This window comes from Denticeps clupeoides, chromosome 1, assembly GCF_900700375.1.
Source record: "Denticeps clupeoides chromosome 1, fDenClu1.1, whole genome shotgun sequence".
NCBI lineage: Eukaryota > Metazoa > Chordata > Actinopteri > Clupeiformes > Denticipitidae > Denticeps > Denticeps clupeoides.
In genome coordinates this window covers 8,182,627-8,203,541 of record NC_041707.1, presented here as the reverse complement: position 1 = coordinate 8,203,541, position 20,915 = coordinate 8,182,627, and the positions used below count along the sequence as shown (strand labels likewise).

The window sequence follows — 20,915 nt, the reverse complement described above, 5'->3', positions numbered from 1 at the left end:
ACCTCAGTGTTCACACCCGTGCGGGGTTTACTGATGATTATGAGGTTGTACAAGAACATCTGCTTTTCTTGCACCAAATTGTTCAGCCACAATTGTTCAAGTGCCCGAGCCTCTCATCACGAAACGTGGCGCAGCCTTAATGAGAGCGCTGGCCGGTGGCAGCCCTCCTCCTGCTCTAGGTGTCCTGCGCCGCCGCTTTAATGAGAGCACATTACGCTGCTTCTGAGAGGTCCTACTCATCCCCGTCTCTCCATCTCCCTCTGCTCAAGCAGCATTCAAGAAAACGGCTCCTGGCCAAAATAATATGTGTGATGTCTGCTGACATACACCGTGTACATGAGGCATTACGGGTTCTAGAGAGCAGAGGGAGAGTGCTGTCGGCCATGCTTATGGACGCCTTCCTGAATAAATGTATTAGTAAACCTCTGAGTTAGCACTAACAAAAAAAGGAAGAGGGTGGGTAGTTGGTTCCTCCTCTCTTTCTTTTTCATAGTTTCCAAACACGTTCACAACACAGATAATGGGGAATTATCATTACAGTGGACATACAAAAGTTTCAGAGTTTCTTGTACAATAAATAACAAAAAAAGTTGCTGGTTCAGCATTGTTGAATCGTCCAGTGGCAAGTGAATTATGTTAACAAATGCAGAATGATTTATCTTCCGGGAGCTTGGCAAGCTGGAGATAATGACACTGTCATTTCTGATAGCAGAGTTTCCAATATATGGATGTGAAGAATTCATCTGTTGCATTCTGTGTAATCTCACCTCACTGAGTTTTGGGCCCTCTCCCACTTTTTAGGGGTGCGCAGAGCAGAGGAGTAAATCCTTAGCCCTTTTCATTAGTTGGACAGCCTTCCAAAAATTGTGGTTGGGACCACTGACCTTATTGGTAAGTTGAGTGATAAGGCACCAAAGGAATGCGCCACATGCCCTTAGAAACTGTGTCAGGAGGTGACCGTCAAAACATAGAACAATGGTGAAAGGACCCAGCAGAACTGTAATTCCATATGTCCATGACATTGCCTTTCATGCAACAACTGTATTCATTTTGGTGGGTGTAGACATATCCCTTAATCATTTAACCTTAGGGTTTGGTGTCATTTGAACCAGCATGTTATAAAGAGTGTGACCATGAGAATGCATACAAATGTAATGGATGTTAAATCAGATGTCTTATTTCACAAATAATCTCCTGCTTCTCCTGTTAGGGGTTACCACAGTAGATGGTTGTTTGCACAATTGATTTGGCAATTGGTTTGGTTGGCCCTTCCTGACGCAACCCTCCCCATTTACCCTGGCACCAAGAAATACTCTCTCACGTGCATCCCCAGTGGCTATTTCCTATATACACTACAAAGATTTTATTTAATCTGTCCATTGCATTGCATTTAATCTATGCATTGTTGACCTCACCCCAAATTATGCAAAAGGTCAAGGAGGCACCCTAGGGTTTTTAATACACAATTCTTACAAGCACGCCTTTCAGTAAATTCATCAGATATAAATTAGTGTCTAACCTAGCACAGGGAAAATACAGCTGTCTGTGTTACTGACCCACTGTTAGCTTTAAATGATGACCTGTGTTACTATGCTGGCAATAATTCATCATTGTGTTCCTGTCTGAGTGAGAATCGGGAGCCATTTTAATGATTCTGGTTCCTTTGGAACAAAGTAAGAACCTCTCTGGATCCTGACACCGTTTATCAGTGTTCTCCCTGTGTTCTCCCACTGCGGTATGCCATTGCAGGTTAGGGCCTAATTACTCTCATCCAGAGACGTTCCTCATATTCCCCTGGTGGCTGTAGTTTTCTGCCTGACTGAGTCATTATGTTGTGTGGCAGAGTAAAACAGCAGCCACTGACTGACTGAACAGTAGGACTCATGTTCCTACACCCCGCAACACACACATAGACACACATACCATCCTGATCTGCTGTATTTCTTCCCTACCTTCCATCCACTTTCACATTACAGGCTGTTCTCTGCAACCACTGGAGACACATCAGACTGACAAGATAGTGATAGTGTGTGTGGGAAGCTTTAAACTGGCCTCTATTCACTATGTACAGACAGACACACACACACACACACTCCCTCTCTCCTCTTTATTCTCTTTTTCACTCTACCTCCACCTTTCAGATGCTTTTATTCTTCCGTGGGTGACTTGTTTCTCAGAGTCTCTTGTTGTCCGTGTGACACAGATGTGTGTGTGTGTGAGGGGGGCGGTGAGAAAGAGGATGGGTCACACTTACACAAGCACATACAATTATCTTCACTGTGTTTTGAATTGGGTACATGCCAGCTGGTGTGTGTTGGGAGTCAAGGACGCGGCTAGAGGACAAAGAGAGGGATCGAGAGACAGAGAGCAGGGCGGGCGAGCAAGCAAACGCTCCTCTTGTCTCTCAGATGCTGTTAGAGCTCATTGTGTGAAGCCGGTGTGTGAAGAGTCGCATGCGTTGCATGCTGCACGGACCAGGCGCGCTGCTCTTTTAGCCGCTGCGCAGCTGTAATATCTGTCTGGCTGGGAAAATGAACTGCCGCGGAGCGGTAAGCACACGCCAAGGCCCTTTCCAACGCAACGCTGCCACTGTGTGAGCTCTCAGCCTGCTGCCAAATTCCGTCTGGCTCGGCCAACCATGCATGCTTGCGTGCGTGCGTGTGTGTTTTTTTATTCCTGCCCAGCTCATCTGCATGGTGATATGCTTAAATTATTAAACAGTGGAAGCAAACCGGAGAGTTGAATGCTGACCAAGTGCTTTAAGGTTTATTGGCTTCCTTCAGCAAACTTGGATCCTCCTCACCAGCGCACTAGAGGCCATTTACATCTTCGGCAATTACGACCCTTTTGCGCTTTCCGGGGCACATTTATTACAGAGATTCTGAGGATCACATAGGAACTTGCTCCTGGCTTTCGGAGCGGGTGGAGTCAATCACTGATTCGCAGGTGAGTCACAGGAAGTTGACTTTTAGTGCCCTTGACAGCTCTGGAATGTTCTCTGGATGTTCATCATTTCCAACAACATTCCAAGCCTCAGCAGGTGTTCATGTTTTACAGAGAGGAATAAGATCCTCTTTAAAAAATATTTTACTGCATTACTGCACGCTGTCTCTCTGTAATGCGGTTAGCCTGTAATGAATGCATTTCCAAATTACATTTTTCCCCCCTCTTCTCCCTTGCGTTCGTTCTCCATTATCGATCTGTTGGAGGAGACCTCGTGAACTTGGCCTCACCCATGTTGCTCAGTGTCAATAATCTCGTCTTGTTGCCAGGCTCCGCAGCAGGGGGAGATGTCGATAGCCATATTTAGCATCCCGGGCTCGCAGGATACGCCGATCCATAGGTGTGCTTCGGAAGGTCAGGATGGGCCTGTGCAGGACTCTTCACATTTGACTCTTTAATTCCAATCTAGTTCTGCTTCTCAGTGATATTGCCTCCAGCTGGCCAGAAAGTCATCACTCCTGACTCTCAGACCCCCAGGGTCTGGAACAGCACAAATCTGTAGTATGAACTAAATAATCTCCAATAAAAGCTTATCCATCATTGTACACCAATGTTACTTCACAAGAGTAATACTGGTTGTAAATGTTAAAAATAATAATCATTTTAGCCTAAATTGTAACAATTCTTTTTTCTTGCAGTCAAAGGTTAAGTGAAAATGATTGTTTTTGTCATTTTTGTTTTGTGATACACAGCAAAGCACAGCACATGGTGCACACAACAAAGTGTGTCCTCTGTATTTAAACCATCACCATTTTCATGAGCAGTGGGCAGCCATGAAAGCAACTGGAAGAGCAGTGTTTGGGGACGGTACCTTGCTCAAGGGGACCTCAGTGGCACCTTGGCGGTTCAGCATTCGAATGCAACAACCTTCTGATTACGAGTCCGCTTAGCACTCGTGTTTTTAACCACCATCTCATATGACGATATGTGTTTACTTTTTGAAATTACCTGATATGTTAATTACACTTCAGATGGACCTGAAATTCACAGTTAACAGCTGTATTTAAAGGGCAAGTGAAATTAATTAGGGCAACACCTGGCTAATCCTCACAGTCATCCTCATAGTTAAATAAAAAAAAAATGTTCAATATTCAAACAATAATGATACCATTATCTGGGTATATTTACCAATCTGTTCGTATTTTTTTGCATTCATTTCAAGAGAAACCCCGTGGCAGCTGTGTACCTGTCCAATGCTGATGTTTTTACATACATTAGAGCCTGCAGACTTCTGCTCAGACAGCTCGTGAGCCCTTATTAGAATTGCGCCGCCGCAGCGCACTCATGCTGCATGGTACCAGCGTTGCTCCTGAAACAGCCTTTTTTGTTAAGGCCATGTTTGTTTGGCCCAGCGTCTTCCCCTCCCAGTTTTGATATGAATCGCCACTGGACAATGCTTGTCACCCAGAGTGCCTTGCTGCACTCTCTCAGGGCGCTTTTATCCGCGGATCTGACACAGTTGTTTCTCGTGATGATGAGAGAAATGGCAGAATGATAAAATACCGAATCACTTCAGCCAGGACTTCAGAGACACTAGAAGCTTTCCATAGACAATTATTCCTCAGAGAGCGCCACTCAAGGTGTAATCTCGCATCGGGGTTGCGGCAGAGCCGGAGATATCCACTTACGCCGCTCCAGGCTTCCGTGCGTCTGCTTTAATATCCGTAGATAATGACAGACGGGGAAAGGCCAAGCAGATACACACAACCAAATCAACAGCGCCAGGCATAGTACGCCTGCACTGGTTTTGTGTTTTTCATCTCGGGGTTTAAATTAGAAGGGGCGTTGCCGAATTTAGTCAGATCTGAATTAGAGGATGTTTTGTTGACATCAGGTTCATAAATCAGGTCTTACATGCAGAGTTGACTGACTATTAGAATGCAGATCCAGAGGTCATGTTAAGACAAGCAGAGCAACATTTACACTTGCTAGATATGGAATAAAAATCTTATTGAAAGATGCTGCCCGATTCTCTCTTTTTATCCACACAAATGCCAAGGGAAGGTTGAAATGAATATTGATCTAAATGTTTTACTGGAACTCATAAACGATGTTTGAAAAGTCTATCTTTATTCTGCATGGCCATTAAAAAGACATTTTATATATAAAATATATGTATATAGCAAATCTTATGTGGGGGGGGGGGGGGGGGGGGGGCTGTATAACATGATCAAATAATCGAAACACATTAAATTGCAAGAATTCACACACTTTAGCTTAAGCGACAGTCAGAAGAAAATGAACCTGAGCAGAGGTACAGAAAGGCAGGAGCATTTGTGATGTACGTCATTAGCGCCGAGTGCAGGCTGTTAAAGTTTGATGATATAAATGAGCAGAAAGATGAGCATGGATTATTAAACAGAACATCATAAAAACTTAAACCAGTGAAAGATGTTAAAAAGAAACTAATTAAAACAAATGATTCAGCCCCTATTCTCATCTCTATGACTTATTAAAGAGCCAGCCAGTGCTGCATGAGCAGGACCTGTCATTAGCTGTGGTCAGTAAATTATTTAATGTCCTTTTTCTCAGTGAAAACATTTGGAAAGAGCTGCGGGTTGAAGGACAGGAGAGCAGCGAATTGCATGAATATAGTACATTTACAATTGATTCTAGTGCCAGACAAAACAGCACAAGATTTTACTGCAAGAATTGTACAGGTTTCAGCCCAGGTCTAGTTTTCATTTGTTACTGGAAGCGAAGACACTATAGCTGCAACACACATGTCAGACACTGCAGGCCAGTTTTAGCCAGTTGTGTGTAATCACATGATGGCTGCTGGATGAATCATATTTTAGCGTGTCTCAAAAAATATTCAAACATTGCTCTAATCATTTTTTTCCTCAATAGACCTCAAAAAAGCATTATAAACTCTGACAATAAATTAACTGTAAATGAAGATATAATTCTTTATCTTTAATGGATAAAACAAAAAAGATTTCACATTATGTTTAATGAATATTGACTAAAAGCTTATACTGATTGTTTCTTTGGTATACATTTGCTTATTAAATAGGGAAATCTCATGCTTTAATAACAATGGAGTTATTTGTGCACTATTATCTCTGGTCGTCAAGAAAATGAAACCCTCCAACCTGAGGTGCAAATTTTCAAGCGCTGCCTTAACAGATTCTTGCTTTCAGCAGAGCCTGAATTGTTTAATAGGAGGTTTGGTTGGCCTTTAAGAGTCACGAATTGAAAATATTGATTGAGTCTTTTCCCCCAATCTTATTCTTTTAAAACACAATTGGAGAAACCCCACCTGAAATTAATACTCTGCTGTGATGTCTACTTGAAACAAAGGTGTCAAATAAGAGTTTCTTTTGTGTTCTGTAACCTTGTGAGAGATTTTTCAATAGACATATTTGCAAGTTAACGTTACCTTGGAGACCGATCTAAAAGAAAGAGAATCTGGAAGACAGAGAGAGGGGGAAAAAAACAATCTAATTCCTATTGAACTGTGTGCTGGACTCAGTTGGAGCTGAATTTTCACCAGTCTTTTTTTCCCCGTCTCATCCGCCCTCTCTCCATATTTAAAATATTGAGTGAAGGCCTCCCTGCAGTGTGTGTGGAGACCTGGTGCAGTGTAATGGGCTTGTGTATGAAGACGGTCTGCTGAGAGCTGCCTTCTCTTAGGAAACCCACCCAGATCTGATAAGGGCGGCTCGGTGATGACATAGTGACTGGACCGTGGTGGTTAGGGTTACTGAATTTCTCATTTGTGACAGGATTCAGCCACTTGGAAATCTCAAAGTGTAAAGTGTATTAGTAATAATTAATAAATGGACAATGTATTGATAATACTGCAACATAATTTGAATAGTATTGCATATTATCTCAAGGTCTGTCAAGGTATTAGGCTGTTTTGGCTAAAGTAAGTGCATTTTTTCACTAGTTATAGTAATTATATTAGTATTAGTTTGGGCATTGCTTTTCTCATAATCTCAAACTGGTAAAAGTACATTTCAATTCACAAACCTGTGTTTTTTTTACCACCCCAGTGGACTTCCACTGTGAACTACATTACTGTGTGAATCTACTCCAAGGAATCTACTCCATTACTTCCACTGCAGCATAACACAAACCCCTAAACTGCTACCGTGTGTAGTTCATACTACTCTATAACTATAATCTTGGAATGAACAACACAGGAAAATCTAGTGGTGACCAGAGGAGGACTGTTGCCTTCTTTTATTTCTCTTAAGGTTCTCTCCTGTTATTTTTCTCCAGTTTTCCTTGTCACTGTCACTTTTGGTATTCTCACAAAAACTTGAGCTCTGATCTAAGTGCCAATGTATGTTGTAAAAAGAGCTCTACATATGAAAATGGACTGTTTGTTTTTTTGCTCATCATGCAAGAAAGCAAGTTTTATGCAGTTTTATTGTGGTTATTTCAGTTTATTTAGAAACTGCTGCTGGTCTGCTGGCATTTGTGGAAATGCGCAGAATAACCTGGTAATGAAATACTCCCTTTTTTGTTGCAGCCCACCAACCCCCCGGTCCACTCTGCCCCACCGCCCAAAGCCTGCCACTCCCCCGATCACTTTTGACTGACTGATCTTCCAGGCCTGATTAAACACGGGCAGTGGCCATGGCGATCCCAGGGGTGAGGCTGGGAGATCAGACGCAGTCCCCATTGTGCGCGCTTTGCGTTGTCCGCCATGATTATACAACTTGACCATTGTGTTGGAGGAAGGAGCTGACTGTGTCCATGGGCTCCCTACAGTGGGGGCTTTGACAGCTTGATGAATTGGGCCTGACACTTGCCAAAATAGCTGTCCTCTGTGCCAGCTGCCAGTTGAGCATTTACACCCTGTTAATTGAATTGGCAATTTGTGTAACACTACCTGCCCCTGAGCCTGAGCAAAGCAGGGCCTTGCCATTTAGCGCCCCTAATCCAAAACTGGGGAATAAGGACGCGAAACTTCATGAGAAATTATTGCAGATTTAAAATGACAGTTGGAGGCCCTGTTGCCAATTTCCCATTAAATGAGAAATAAATTAACAATAGCAATAATGTTGACTTATAAAAACCGAAAGTTAAATTGACTTTCAAACAGCTCTGTGATTTGAAAATTGCCACAGCGCAGAGAAATGAAATTGCGTTTATTACATATCTTGCACCAAAAGCTGTTTGTGACAAGTCTGTATTAGGTAGCGGCATTACATTCCGAAAATGTTCAGTGGAAACCGATATTTTCTCATAACACTGTGGCATTAATCTCAATTGTTGAAGCCCTTGTTGATTTGCATGCACATTGCATGCAGGTACTTAGGGAATTTCTTCTGGTCCTTTCCTGGAGGTCAACTACCTTTATCCTCACTTGTTAATAAGAGAAACTCTACAACCTCTCCACAACCAGGAAGTAAAAACTTCTGAACAAGGGAAGGGCTTGGAAACAGAACCACATGTACTGTGATTTAGCTATAGCTGAAAGTTAGCTGACATCTAACTAGCCTAGCTCTTGGCCTAAATAGCGAATTACAATTTATTCTATTTCTATTATTATTGATAGAGCAGGTATCAACCAAAAACTACAAATAGGATATTTTGATATTGCTTTTTATATTTTTTATCTATCTTGTTTAGATTGAGATTATTGTTTTTTTCCTCGCCTCCCATTTAACTGTGTTTTTTTAGTTTTGTTGCCTTGTTATGTTGCATCTAAATTGCCATAATGATGCACCTTACCTTTCTGAAATAGTTCATTTATGACATTAAATTATGTTTAAAAAACTGAAAGAATTTACATAAAAATCTTCTCTGTCATACCCATTGTGTGGACGAGTAATATTTGAGCTCAGTATGCAATTATAATCTGCTCACTGTGTGCTGGAGCAGCCATGCAGGGCTGACAGACCCCTGTCAGTCAGTCAGGGGTCTTCTCATGCCGTGCAGTGCTGCACACTGTGAGATCTTGGGATGGAGCGGCAAGGATGGGCAATGGAGTAATGGGTAATGGAAATTAGCCACGGAGACTGGCGTCCCTCCTCTGAATGGCCGATTCTGTCACCTCTGATAACCTTCAGTTTGCGGAAGGTTTCCAGGTTCATAAGGTTCCGAGAGTGATAAATTCCGTATCTTGGCCATTTAAAATTCAAATTCAGCTTCAACTATTAGCCATGACCCCCAAGGTCAGAGATTGTCGGAAGAGGTGTTACTTTGTAATGATGAATCTTTTCTTTCTCAGTATCGCCGGGCATCAGCAGGTCCGCTCATTCACGAACAGATGCCTGAAAGCCGCCTTAATTCCTCCGTTGAATGAGAAAAGTCAGTCAGAAAACCGGTCTCTGCCAGCTCTCTTTGTCTGAGAACTGATTTGTATAAAATGTATGTGTGTGTGTATTAGTGTGTGTGTGTGTGTGTGTGTTGGAGTGATTTGTTTTCAGTCTGTTGGTGTTTGGATTTGGCTTTGGGTGATGTGGAGTATTGTGGAGTTGGCTTGCTGCTGGAATCTAGCTTGTGTGTGTGTGTGTGTGTGTGTGTGTGTGTGTGTGTGTGTGTGTGTGCGTGTGTGTGTGTGTGTGTGCGCGTGTGTGTAGGTGACGTTGGTCCGGTGTCTGCACTGTCTCCAGGGCAGCTCTGTGAATAACTAATGCTGCTGTTATTAAGCTGCTGGTCGTCTGCAGGGTGGTCGCTCCTCCGTCTGCAGCCACCGTTTAACATTTTAACTTCTTTATTATAAAATATTAACCGACGTACGGCCTCAGAGCTTGAAAAGATCCCCAAGGTCAATTTTTTCCCTTGCATATAATGTGATCCATCAGAGTCTTTTTTTATTTTATTTTGCAGTATGCCTGAGAAGGATAAGAGCCATTGTGTGAGAGAGAAATGAAGAAATTGTCTCCTCATTGCTCAGCCTTGGATTGAATGTGTGATAATTGAAGCTGGTCAAGTGTGCTTTGATCTCTGCTGTGTCTCTAGTGTTCTTATGCAGGACTGCCTGTTTAAGCGTGTCGGGCGTGTCTAGATATTGCCAGGATTTGTCTGTAGTTCTGTGATTGTGGTATAATATGATTCATGTACAGATGTACAGATATGCGTCATGATTCAATATTTTTTAGATAAAAACAAAACACCCCCAAAACATTAGGAATTGCATAATATAGCATACACCCTTTATACACACCTGTGTATTCTGTGGTTCTGAGTGAAGTGTGTGTATGTGTGTTTGTGTGTGCAATGCGAGTTAAACTCAGTGTGTTTTGGCTCCCTCTGCTGTGGACTTCACTCTGTTCCTTCTGAACTGATTATGTGTGTGTGTGTGTGTGTGTGTGTGTGTTACCTCATGGGTAACACCTGCCCCTAACTCAGTGTACACGTTGGTATTTTGTGTGTGTGTGCATGGTGACAGCTCGGTGTGTGTGTTTGGCACAAGCCCGTCTCTGCTCGGAGGGGTTTAGCGCTTCCAGCGTTACTGGAGGGTAGAGGTGTGTTTATGCACTTGCAGTCAGCGCGGGGAGTTTGGTGAAGGGCAGGGGTCTGTCCACCCCCCACAACGTTGACCTCCATCGCATGCGATCCGACAAGGAGACCGCCTCCAGGCGTCTTACCCCACACGACCCTGCCACGCCCGCTCCTCCAGGACCCCTGTTTGCTTCTGGTCCTTGACTGCTTGTAATGACCATTCAGTGCATTTTATTACATCATTAATTGCACTTAATTCGGTAACATTATCCAAACGCCTGGCTGGCCTCTGGAAATTAAGCACAGAGCACTTTGTTATAAAATTCCCCGTAATGAGCTCTGGTGGGACAGGGTCTGTTAAGTTTGAAATTACCTCGGGCCATTTTTTAGCTGCGTGGTGCTCAGTGCTTCTCTGTACTTTAAAGTTGGAGACTTGGAAAAAATGCCCTGAGGGCGCAGCTCCATGCAGCGTTATTATCCCCCCTCTATAAAAACAGGCCTTTATGGCACTGAGCGCCGGGCTTGCGCAAGGGAAAACGAGGCTTATAAGACACCCCTGATCTGCATTTAATAAATGTTTACTGTACTACTAAATTCATAATCAGGGGACATATGTGGGCGCCTGTGTTAAACTGTGCATGCCTCTAAATTCCGGTATATTCGGGATTACATGGTGCACAAATACAGATGCATTCCTCCTAACACCATAACACAAACACAGTCTAATTGTGTCTTTTTCACTTTCTTTTATAGCTATTGGAGCTCAGAGGAGGCGGAGCCCCAGCGCAGTTGCCTCAGAGATCTTTGAGCCGCACCTTGGGAGCCACATACTGCAGGTAAGAGAGAGCAGCACATACACATTCATACACATATTCATACACACGTGAGCAGAACACATAACCAGGTTTTACAGTACAAGCAGTAAACTGCACGTGCGAGTTTTTTTTAACAAAGTGTTGCAGCGTTGCAGCAACTTACCGTGAGATTTGAGTCAAATTATGCTAAATTATGTGCCATGTAAAAAGAATGTGAAAGCGTGCAGAAAAAAGGATGGATTCTTACACCAGGGAAATGCTCTCCAACTGCCTACTGATACTTCATCTGCTGCTAGCTCCTGCAGTTGTATGGTGGATGACTGATTATCCATCCACATTCACACACACACGGTTCACTTACAAAGACGGGAGGTGCAGTGTTTGCTCAGTATACTTTTTAAACGTTTTAAATTCATGAAAACTATTGCATTAAATATCCTCCAAATTTCAACTTTAAACACAGAAAAAAAAGTCTTTTGACTGATCTTCCTGCATTGGGCCCTGTATCTGGTCTCTGTATCGCTTAGTTCCCTACTTTTTGGCATCTTGTGTAATCACGGCTACTAAGCACAGTAGAATGAAAACAGGATGTTTGCTGAATTTTATTCACTTTTTAAAAATGTATTCTCATTTTGTCAGTGAGCATCATTGGTATATATATTTTTTCATTTGCATAGGAAGAAACCACAGAATAAAAAAGTGATTTGAATGTGAGCGTTAATGCCAGCAGTGTGAACATGGCTTAAGATAATGAGCCGTGGGGTGCCATGGATTCATTTTGGGAGACCTCTGTCTCCTGGATTTTTACATGTCTTTATGTGTTAAGCCAGGAGCTTTACCTCAAATAAAATCCCCAACGATGGTGGCACACTGGATGTGGTAATCAGTGTAATATTTACTTTGGATGTTTATTTTTTTCATCTGTGCATATGGCAAATGGTTTTTTTTTATCTTGGAAAAATATTGATGTGAACATGTTATAAATTTCCCCAGGGAGACCAGTTCTCCCCTGGCTATGAAGTGTAGCCAGCGCTATCCTGCGGTTCTTAACTCTGCTTAATATAAAGAGAAGTGAGGTTGTCTTGGGTTAAATATTCATTATTTCCTTACTTTGATATCTCTGTAAACATTGTGTTTGCATGCAAAAGAACATCAGAAATTATAAACCGCGGTCGAGGGGAAGAGATAGGGACGTCTCCTGGGAAGGAAATGTCAGCCGCACGTCGCTTCTCTGTGTTCCATTAGACAGGTGGAAGATTAGAAGTGACGTCTCTCAGGGTGTACCCAAGATCCTTGGGTTTAAACGGGTGGGTTAGGGTGGGAGTGTTTAAATCCCTCTGTCACTGAAACAGCATTTTGTGATGGGACAGCGCAAACGACATTGATTCCCTGACATCCAAAACAACTCACTCATGTCCCCCCAAAAAATGTTGCAGGCGAGATATAACTTGCACCGAGGGTCTTCAAAGCACACAATGCAGCAGGAAAGAGGAAGAAAAAATCTCTCCCTTTTCGACAGGTTAAGTGTCTGACAGGGAAGCGGAAATTTATAATTAACATCAATACCAGGCTGAAAGTCTGTCGAGGCGTGGCCTTTTCAAGGAAAGACTTGTTCCTGGCAAATGGTCCCCATTAATCTTCAGCTTAATTGATTGTGAAAAGTTTTAGGATGACATTTTAAAAAAGCGTGCCGGGCCGGTGATTGATTCAAGGAAAATGAACTAATAATGGATGCGCAGCGGTCATTACTTGTTGAGCGCTGCAGCTAATTTTAGACAGATTAGGCCGTGTTTGATAGCACTTAATGAAGAGGGGCCTGATGGGCTGCACTGGGTTTGGTCTCTACCTGCTCCGACTACCACTTCATGAAAACCTTTTCAACCTCAGAAATCCTATTTCTGAATATTTGTGTTCAATGCTTTCATCAGGTTTCAGTTGATAGTACATTTTTTTTATAAATATTAAGCTTTATACATTTTTATAATAGATGTGTATAATAGTATGTGCCATTGTGGTAGCTGTGTGCGTGGGTTCATAAACTGCTTGTGTACATTATGTGGACATTCAGTTATACCGTGTACAGTATTTCTGGTTTTCTGTATGCATGAGATGTGCACGTTCACACTGGGTATTGGCTCTAAAAGTGGCTCACACACACTTTGTGTGTGTGTGTGTGTGTGTGTGTGTGTGTGTGTGTGTGTGTGTGAACTCACTGGCTTTGTGTGTGTGTGTGTTTTCTGGTTGGCTCTAACTGGTCTCACCCAGCTGATGGAAACAGAGAGATCCTCAGCACACAGAAAGCTCTCTGTCTGCTTTGTGTCGCAACCAAATGCATTGAACACATTTACGGCTGAGTTTTGTCAAGCCAGATAATCAATTAACTCATTTAATATGCAGGCCCTTTTTCTGTAGCCGCAGATGCCCCCCAAACTGAAACAGAAGCATTATTTACCACTGTGGGTCTATACGGAATATATACTTTTATTTCTTCAAAAAAAAAATTTTTTAGGGTTTTTTAGCCACTGAACCAGACATATAAAGGGATACATCACTCCTACAGCCATGTGTTTTCATGCCCTGGAGAGAACAGACCTGATAGGTTGAGACTAAATTATAGCTAATGTGAGGACAAGTGCGGTGAAGGTCAAGATTTAATAAAAAAAAAAAGATTTGATTTTGGTCATCAAGGGTAAGGCTATGTTCCGTGTCAGTAGTTTATTATATGTGCATTACATTTTTACTACCCTCAGTCTCAACAAAGTTGTGTGTGTCTGTGTGTAAAGGAGCATAACTGCAGCACACAGGAAGCGACAGCATTTGACGGCGCGCCATTGACCGTTTTGTTGTCTCCCGCTGAGCGTTGTCATTTTTACAGTCACTGGGCTGCATTGGAACAGACAGCAGCAGTAGGTCATTAGCAGAAATGCGAGATGTCCTCTGGCACACAGTGAGCCTCATATAAAAAAAAAAACCATAAAAGCCCCAAACCTCCTAAATGATGTGATTTATAGTGGTAAAGCAATAGTTTGTCAGAAATAAAGTACATCTAGCACGTTTGAAAGCAGGTAAAAAGCTCAGTCACCCGAGAAGGGCAAATGTCTGAGTGTGATTGTGTTTCCATCAGGCTCATTATCGCAATGCTAAGCCTTGCCATAATTAAACATGAATTACCTAGGAGTTTGCAGAAGACAAGTGAGTGTTTATGATCAGACACTTGGAGAAGTGTCAGGACCTCTTGTGCCCTCGCAGCCCTGTGTTGGAGTGTCTAGAGCTTTGCCCCGCTCCAGCTCTCTTCATGTGAATAAGAACTTAGCCATTCATGATCCAATGGATTTATGAGCTCAGAATCACAATTCACTGCCACGCCTACTTGTAATATCATATAGGTGTCTGTTCTTCTATGGGATTAACTCAATAAAATAAATGTTTCATTCTCTATAATTAGAGACTCATATTAAGTTTTAGCATCTTGCCATAACGTTGTGGTTTTATGATAATAGCACTTAAATGGCAAAATTTAAAAAACTGTCATTTTGACTGTCAATAAAGTTTCAGGCCTACCTTCTGCACCGATGTAAATCTGATATGGGTTTCAGATTTTTTTATGTAGTCAAAAGACGTTTGTAGACCAGTGTAGAGACTCAATGGTAATGTGAAGATTTTCTGTAGTGGAGCATCATCAAGATTAGTTGACTTTAGTTTGGAAATCACCTCTGTTTTTTAATTAGCATGTCCTTCAGATCCCTGCTTTAGTTTTTCTTCTCAGGACCCACCCAACCAGGCATTGAAGTTTCCTCTCTTTTGCTCTCTCCGTGGACAAGCTTACCAGGCTTTTATTTATTTATTTATTTATTTATATTTTTTTTGTGGGGGTGGGAAGGGCCACCGAGATTTTGATACCCGTCTAATGACGGCGGATCAATAGCGGTTAGCCTCAGCAGATGAAGGAGCAGCAGACTGGCGGCTTTAATTACAGCTGTGTGTTTAGGTGGAGCATTTGGGCCTCCTCAGGCGCGAGCACCTGTTGAGTGCAGAGGTGAGTCCGACTCCAAACAGCTCCTAATGTGGTGCAGATCATAAGGTCCCACATCAAAAAAACCTTGTCAACTCTTATTCAGTGTGCTGTCTTTGTTTTGTCTTTTCTTCTTCTGTCTTTGTCTCAGACAGAGTTGTGTTATATGTGGTGATAAGGCTGGGCTTCAGAAGTAAGCTGAGCAAGTGAGAGAGGGAAAAAAATACCTTAAATCTGAAGACCGGTGGAAAACACAGACATGCCAGGCTCAAAAATGACAGCTGTTTACATTTGCATAACATCAAGCAGGAGGCAGGCTGTGTCTTTGAGGCCGTCTGTGTGCAGCTGTCACCCATCGTAATGGCAGGTTGATTTACGGTTCAGAGGATCACCACCATGGACCCCATATTCCCTCGTTCAGACCCTCTGTTGACTGAGAACAGCTTTAAAAAGGTTTGTTTTGTGGGGGGGGAAGAGAAAAGCAGGTCATTATATACTTCATCTGCACTAGCAAACTGGGATTAAAGGGTAATTAAATATATGCAATAGTGCTATATACACCTGAATATCATATAATGATTTTTCTTAATGCACTAGACAGGGTTAGGTATAAATGAAGACTATTTGTGTATTTTCGTCTTAGATACATTTTGGTGAAATGTATTTTGTAAAATGGATTTTAATGGGATTTGCTGTGAAGAAGATTGTGAATGGAATTACATCTATAGAATGGAATTTAACACACACAAACCCTGGCCCTGTAGGCTATACATCCTGCATGTTTGTAGGTTTACCCTAATTTAACAAACCTGATTCAAGCTCTTTGTTGAATCAGGTGTGGTGGTATTTAGTAAGAACTAAACTGTGCCGGGATAGTATTGTCCCCAGGACGAGGGATGGTGACCCCTGATCATGGTTCTATGGTGACACATGTCTAACCTAGTGGTAGTGTTGTCCAGGACAATGTCCTCTATCTGTAGCATCACTGAATTCTCTAAATTATTTAAAAACACCATAAGAACACAGCTTAGCATCTTCACAAGCATCACAAAAGGACCATGCAAGTGAATTAAAGAATATTTTTCATCCGGCAGCATAACCAGTACTGAAAAACCTGAAAATAAAGATGTGAAAATAGTTTTGGGCCATATTGTCATGCCCTGGGAGGACGAAGGAGCAAGCCTTCCCCCATGCAAGCCTTCTTGCAGTTCTCCTCATAGACTTTGCTCTGACTCCAGGTCACATGCCCATTGTTGGCATGTCATGAGTTTCAATGGCAAGGGTTAATTTGGGGAAGGTTGAAATGGCTCCCCTGACTAAAATCCCCAGACAAAACAGTCTAGAAATATAGCCAATGGGTAGAGAGAATTGGACAAGAGGGGCGTTGCCTCTCCTCTCATCCGCACCCACCAGGTATTGTTTTTATCAATGGGACATGCAAGGAGAGGGTCCAAGACCCCCCCTCCCAGACCCCCCTCCCCCCAAAAAATGTCTCCACCGCTTGTGCCATTGTGCTAAAGCATTTAGTTTAGGCCATTGTGTAACAATAATCCCTCATTTATGCTTTAGAAAAATAATGGCATATATCAGCTTTGCAGTGTCTCCCATGTTTGTTCGTGATAAGCTTGTTGTCATGGCGAGTTATTTTCAAATGTGATGAAATTGTCCTTGCTGCCGTGCCAGCACTGTGCATGGGGTTTTATCGGTCATGGCTTTTAGCCACGTTAGCCGTTTGTTTTCTGAGGTGGCCAGAGTGTTGATGCTGAGGATAAAAAATGCATGGAATGTCAGGTGGGGTCAGTACTTTTGCTGTCTTCCTTAGAGTTGCTGTCGGCCCATCTTGGCTGTTTTTCCTCTTTTTCCTTAATTTGCTGTTGAAAGCAAAGATGTCAGGACCCTTCTTGTTGTGGTTCACTGACTTGCATAACATAATGGGGAGATGAATTTACATACATGCACAGACAAACCAGATCAGTATGAAAGAACCATCACATCTGATGTGCCATTGCTTTCTGTTGTTTTGTTGGATGATAGGGATAGTCTTAGTAAAAAAAATATTATCTTGTTTATAAATTGTTCATTTTAATGCAAGGTTGGTACATTGCAAAGATTTAACTGTGCCTGCAGCATGTTTACATGGTTTGATCACAAACAGCAAGGCGTTTTTTTGTTTCAAATATCTTTTATGTTTATTACATTAAACATTTTTAAAACTCTGCATCTTTGCCATGCATAATGCTTCCTTGCCAACAACATCTGTGTCAGGTAGATCGTTGTCCTCTGGTCCAAAATTGAATTGTGTCTCTGGTGGCTAAAACATGAGTAGCTGTACCAGTCCCATAAAGCTTTCAGCATTTTTCAGCTCATAATTATAATTGGCGTGAGAAAGGTTCATGGTTTCACCACCTTCATTTGACACGCCCCCAGCACAAATTTTTTTAACCTAATGGCTTAATGTGAATTTACTGCTTTACACAGACTTTAATGCCCACCAGAGCCTGTCTGTATTTCATTGCTGGCGCGCCTTTAAGACTGGGGGCAGGTTACGGGTTTAGAGGCGCTTCTTTTAATATGGGGTGGTGTTTGTGTCCAGATGACAGCGAATTTGATCTGCAGTTGTGGGGTGGGGGTGGAGGAGAGGGTGTTGTTGGAGCGCAGGTGAGCAATGACAGACAGGCACAGGTGGTGTGTGTGTGTGTGTGTGTGTGTGTGTGTGTGTGTACACTCAGCATCTGGAGGACGCTGTATTGTCAAGCAATGCTCGTCAGTGGGTGCTGCAGGTGGGAGTTGGTGCCGGTTGGAGAACACGTCCACTGAAGTATTAAGTTAAGGAGTCGTTGAGCCGCTTTTACATTTAAGCCACCTTCTTCAGGACTTAAGTTAAAAACTGACCAGACAAGACTGACCTTTTTTTACATAAAGGTCATTGGCAAATGTTGAGCCAAGCATATTTATTACCCACTTTCAACTTCCTGTGCTGCTCCTCCAATTCATTAGCAATCCGAATTTAGACGAGAGAAGGAGGGGGCGTTAAAAAAAAAAACGAATCCTGGCCCCATTATTTATGCAGGCAATACCAGGGCTTGTCTGCATTCATAATTGTTTGATTTTATAGGCCAGTCTTTAAACAAACATTGTCTATGGTAATGTGATGCCCTGATGGATGGGAAAGGTTTTGTCTGTGAATATCATTTGGATAATTAAAAATGACAGATGAAATCGCCCGCTGCCTTGACCCTCACTTTGTTCCCCGAGTGACGGTGAGGAGATGCTGATTGCTGTCAATCACAGGCCCACGGAGGGCTGGGGAATTTCTGCTGGCCTGAACCTTGACCTGCGCTGTTGATCTGAAATAGATAACAACCTTGAAATACCTGCAGAATTTCAAGAGGCTGGAAGGCGGCCGCTGGGGCGCGATCCCAAAAGAGCCGCTCCCTCTTCCTTTTTTCCTCCTGTTCTCCCTTTCTCTCGCTCTGCCCTCCATCCCTCCCTCCATCTCTTCCCTCACTTCCTCCACTCCGCTGCACCGCCGCTCTTCCTTCTCAGGGCACCAGCCAAAACCCGTTGAGAGGAAGGAGGGGGAAGTGGGAGAGAACGAGCAAGAGGAGCACGGAGAGACAAATTAAAACATCAATCCGGTGCCCACCTACAAGCGATTTCATCTCTGGCTTTCGCTGAGCAACAGGGTTCTTCCCCTCCTGTTCCCTTCACTGTTGGCGCAGAGTAGATCATAAGGCTTTGTTACGCAGACGGAGCGCGCTTAAGCCCCGCCGAAGCTTGCCCAGACTCAGGGAACGCTAGCTTTTTTAATAGCGTGGTCATTACTCCTCACCGCACTCCTTCGCCTTCTCACTCCTCGCTCTGCCGTACGCCTTTTCCCCGACGTCAGTTTCGATTTGAATTGTTAGGAGCCGCTGGTGCAGCTGTCTTCATCTGGTAATGACATCACACGCGCACCGGCGGGAGTACGGGGCTGTACTTTATCCTGGAACCTGCGACAGCTTGATCCCGTCTGTCTGTCTGTCGTTCTGTCTGGGGGAGAGAGTGGCGGGCCAGGCCGGGATGGAATGAGGGGGTCGGATTTACAAAAAAAAAAAAAAATCTCCACAATCCTAACCCAAATCCGCCCGTGGAAATTAATCCTCTCATTTCTCCGGCTTTCTCATTGTGTTGCGACTAAGGAATTTGATCCCACTGAATAATTTCATTATAAGTTGTGAGCATGTGGATTAATAAGTGCTTCCCGAGTCAGAAAAGAAATGCAGCTTTCTTTTTTTTCCCGTTCTTTCTGTAAAATGCTGCCACTCTCTGCAGTGCAGAGCTTCACTCACAATAGCAGCTGACAGTAAACTTACACAGTGCCTGGTTTATGTACCCACTCTGGCTGGTTAAGGGCTGGTAGAGTGAAATGACATTCCCGAGTTTCATACAGCCATGTGTAGCAATGTCTGTCTGTGTGATGAAGGTCAAAGTGGTGGTGGTCTCGCTATATATATATATACACACACATTCCCTCCAACAGTTTATTACCTGTGTTAGAAAATGTCGGAGGCCTCTAGTCAAGTGTGTATTGATTATCAAACGGTGCCAATCTCAGGTTAATGGAATTAAATCCTGCTCCGGGGGGACTGGAAGAACACTGATTAACAAGGTGCGAACATCACAGCACGGCCTGTCAGATAATGATACCCTACTATATTTACTGTCTCCTCATCTCTCTATTCTGTGCTGTAATGTAATGCGGTGCCTGCAAAATAATTCTTCTGCGGCTTTAATTGCTTCCCCTTCTGTTTTGCCGGAGAAAGGCTTCAGCGTTAATCGTGACTCGGGGTCCAAGGCTGAGACTGGCCGCCCAAGTCTGTTCTGCTCAGCGTCTTCTCCAGCCCCTTCTGTTTAATGGTGTCTTGGATGTGCCTTGCAGGAGCTTTAAACACTTAACAGCTTCATCTACTGAAGGGAAACAGGAGAAGGCCTGTACTCAAGTGCTCGGGATGCCACGCACCCCACCGGCACAGATACAGGACACCGTTTATGCCGTTTTTATTAGGACCCATGGCATTTGGCTCAGGGTTTTAAGTGGAGTGCTGCTTATTCCTGCCAGGTGCACATTGTTCAGACATTCATTTCAGTCAATTATACATCATTTACTTTATACATATGTATGTACTAAACCTTGTACATATGTGTACTAAACCTTGTGGTGCTTTTTTATATGAGACTGAATACTGATCAGACTTTTTAATGAGATGGCTTGAATTAATTTGGTATTTACTGAAGACATTAAAGACGTTTGTCTATATGAAATTTAACTAAGGAACACGCATTCATGTTGCTGATGATAAAAAAATGCTCTGTTTATCCTATTCTATAACATTGTAACATTTGCACTTCTGCAATACTCTCATGTGGCTGCAATACTCTCATGTCACAGCTCTAGCATTCATTCCCATGTTTCAGAAATAGTTATGACTACAACAGTGATTTCTTTTCAGATTTCCAGAGCGCATATTCTGTCTGTTCTCTCTGGTTGACCTGCAGTCTTTTATTTGGACAGCAGAGTAAATGTCTGTGGCTTTTTAAAATATGTTCCTGTGGCTCAGCGGGGAGAGAGAGTGAGATTACTTTCGCTTGTGCATAACCTTTCCAAGCGTCAAAATGGAACCACGCGTCAGGAGTGA

The 20,915-nt window shown here is 42.9% G+C and overlaps 1 protein-coding gene across 4 annotated transcripts in view; it reads left to right on the top strand.

Moving 5' to 3' along the window:
• The window catches only part of npas3 (neuronal PAS domain protein 3), a 202,718-nt gene that overhangs the window by 91,528 nt on the left and 90,275 nt on the right, over positions 1-20,915 (top strand). For all 4 annotated transcript variants that reach the window (XM_028992415.1, XM_028992437.1, XM_028992424.1 and 1 more), the window contains one exon: positions 11,164-11,246. In XM_028992415.1, the coding sequence (XP_028848248.1) occupies positions 11,164-11,246 (83 nt within the window). The remainder of the gene's footprint in view (positions 1-11,163; positions 11,247-20,915) is intronic.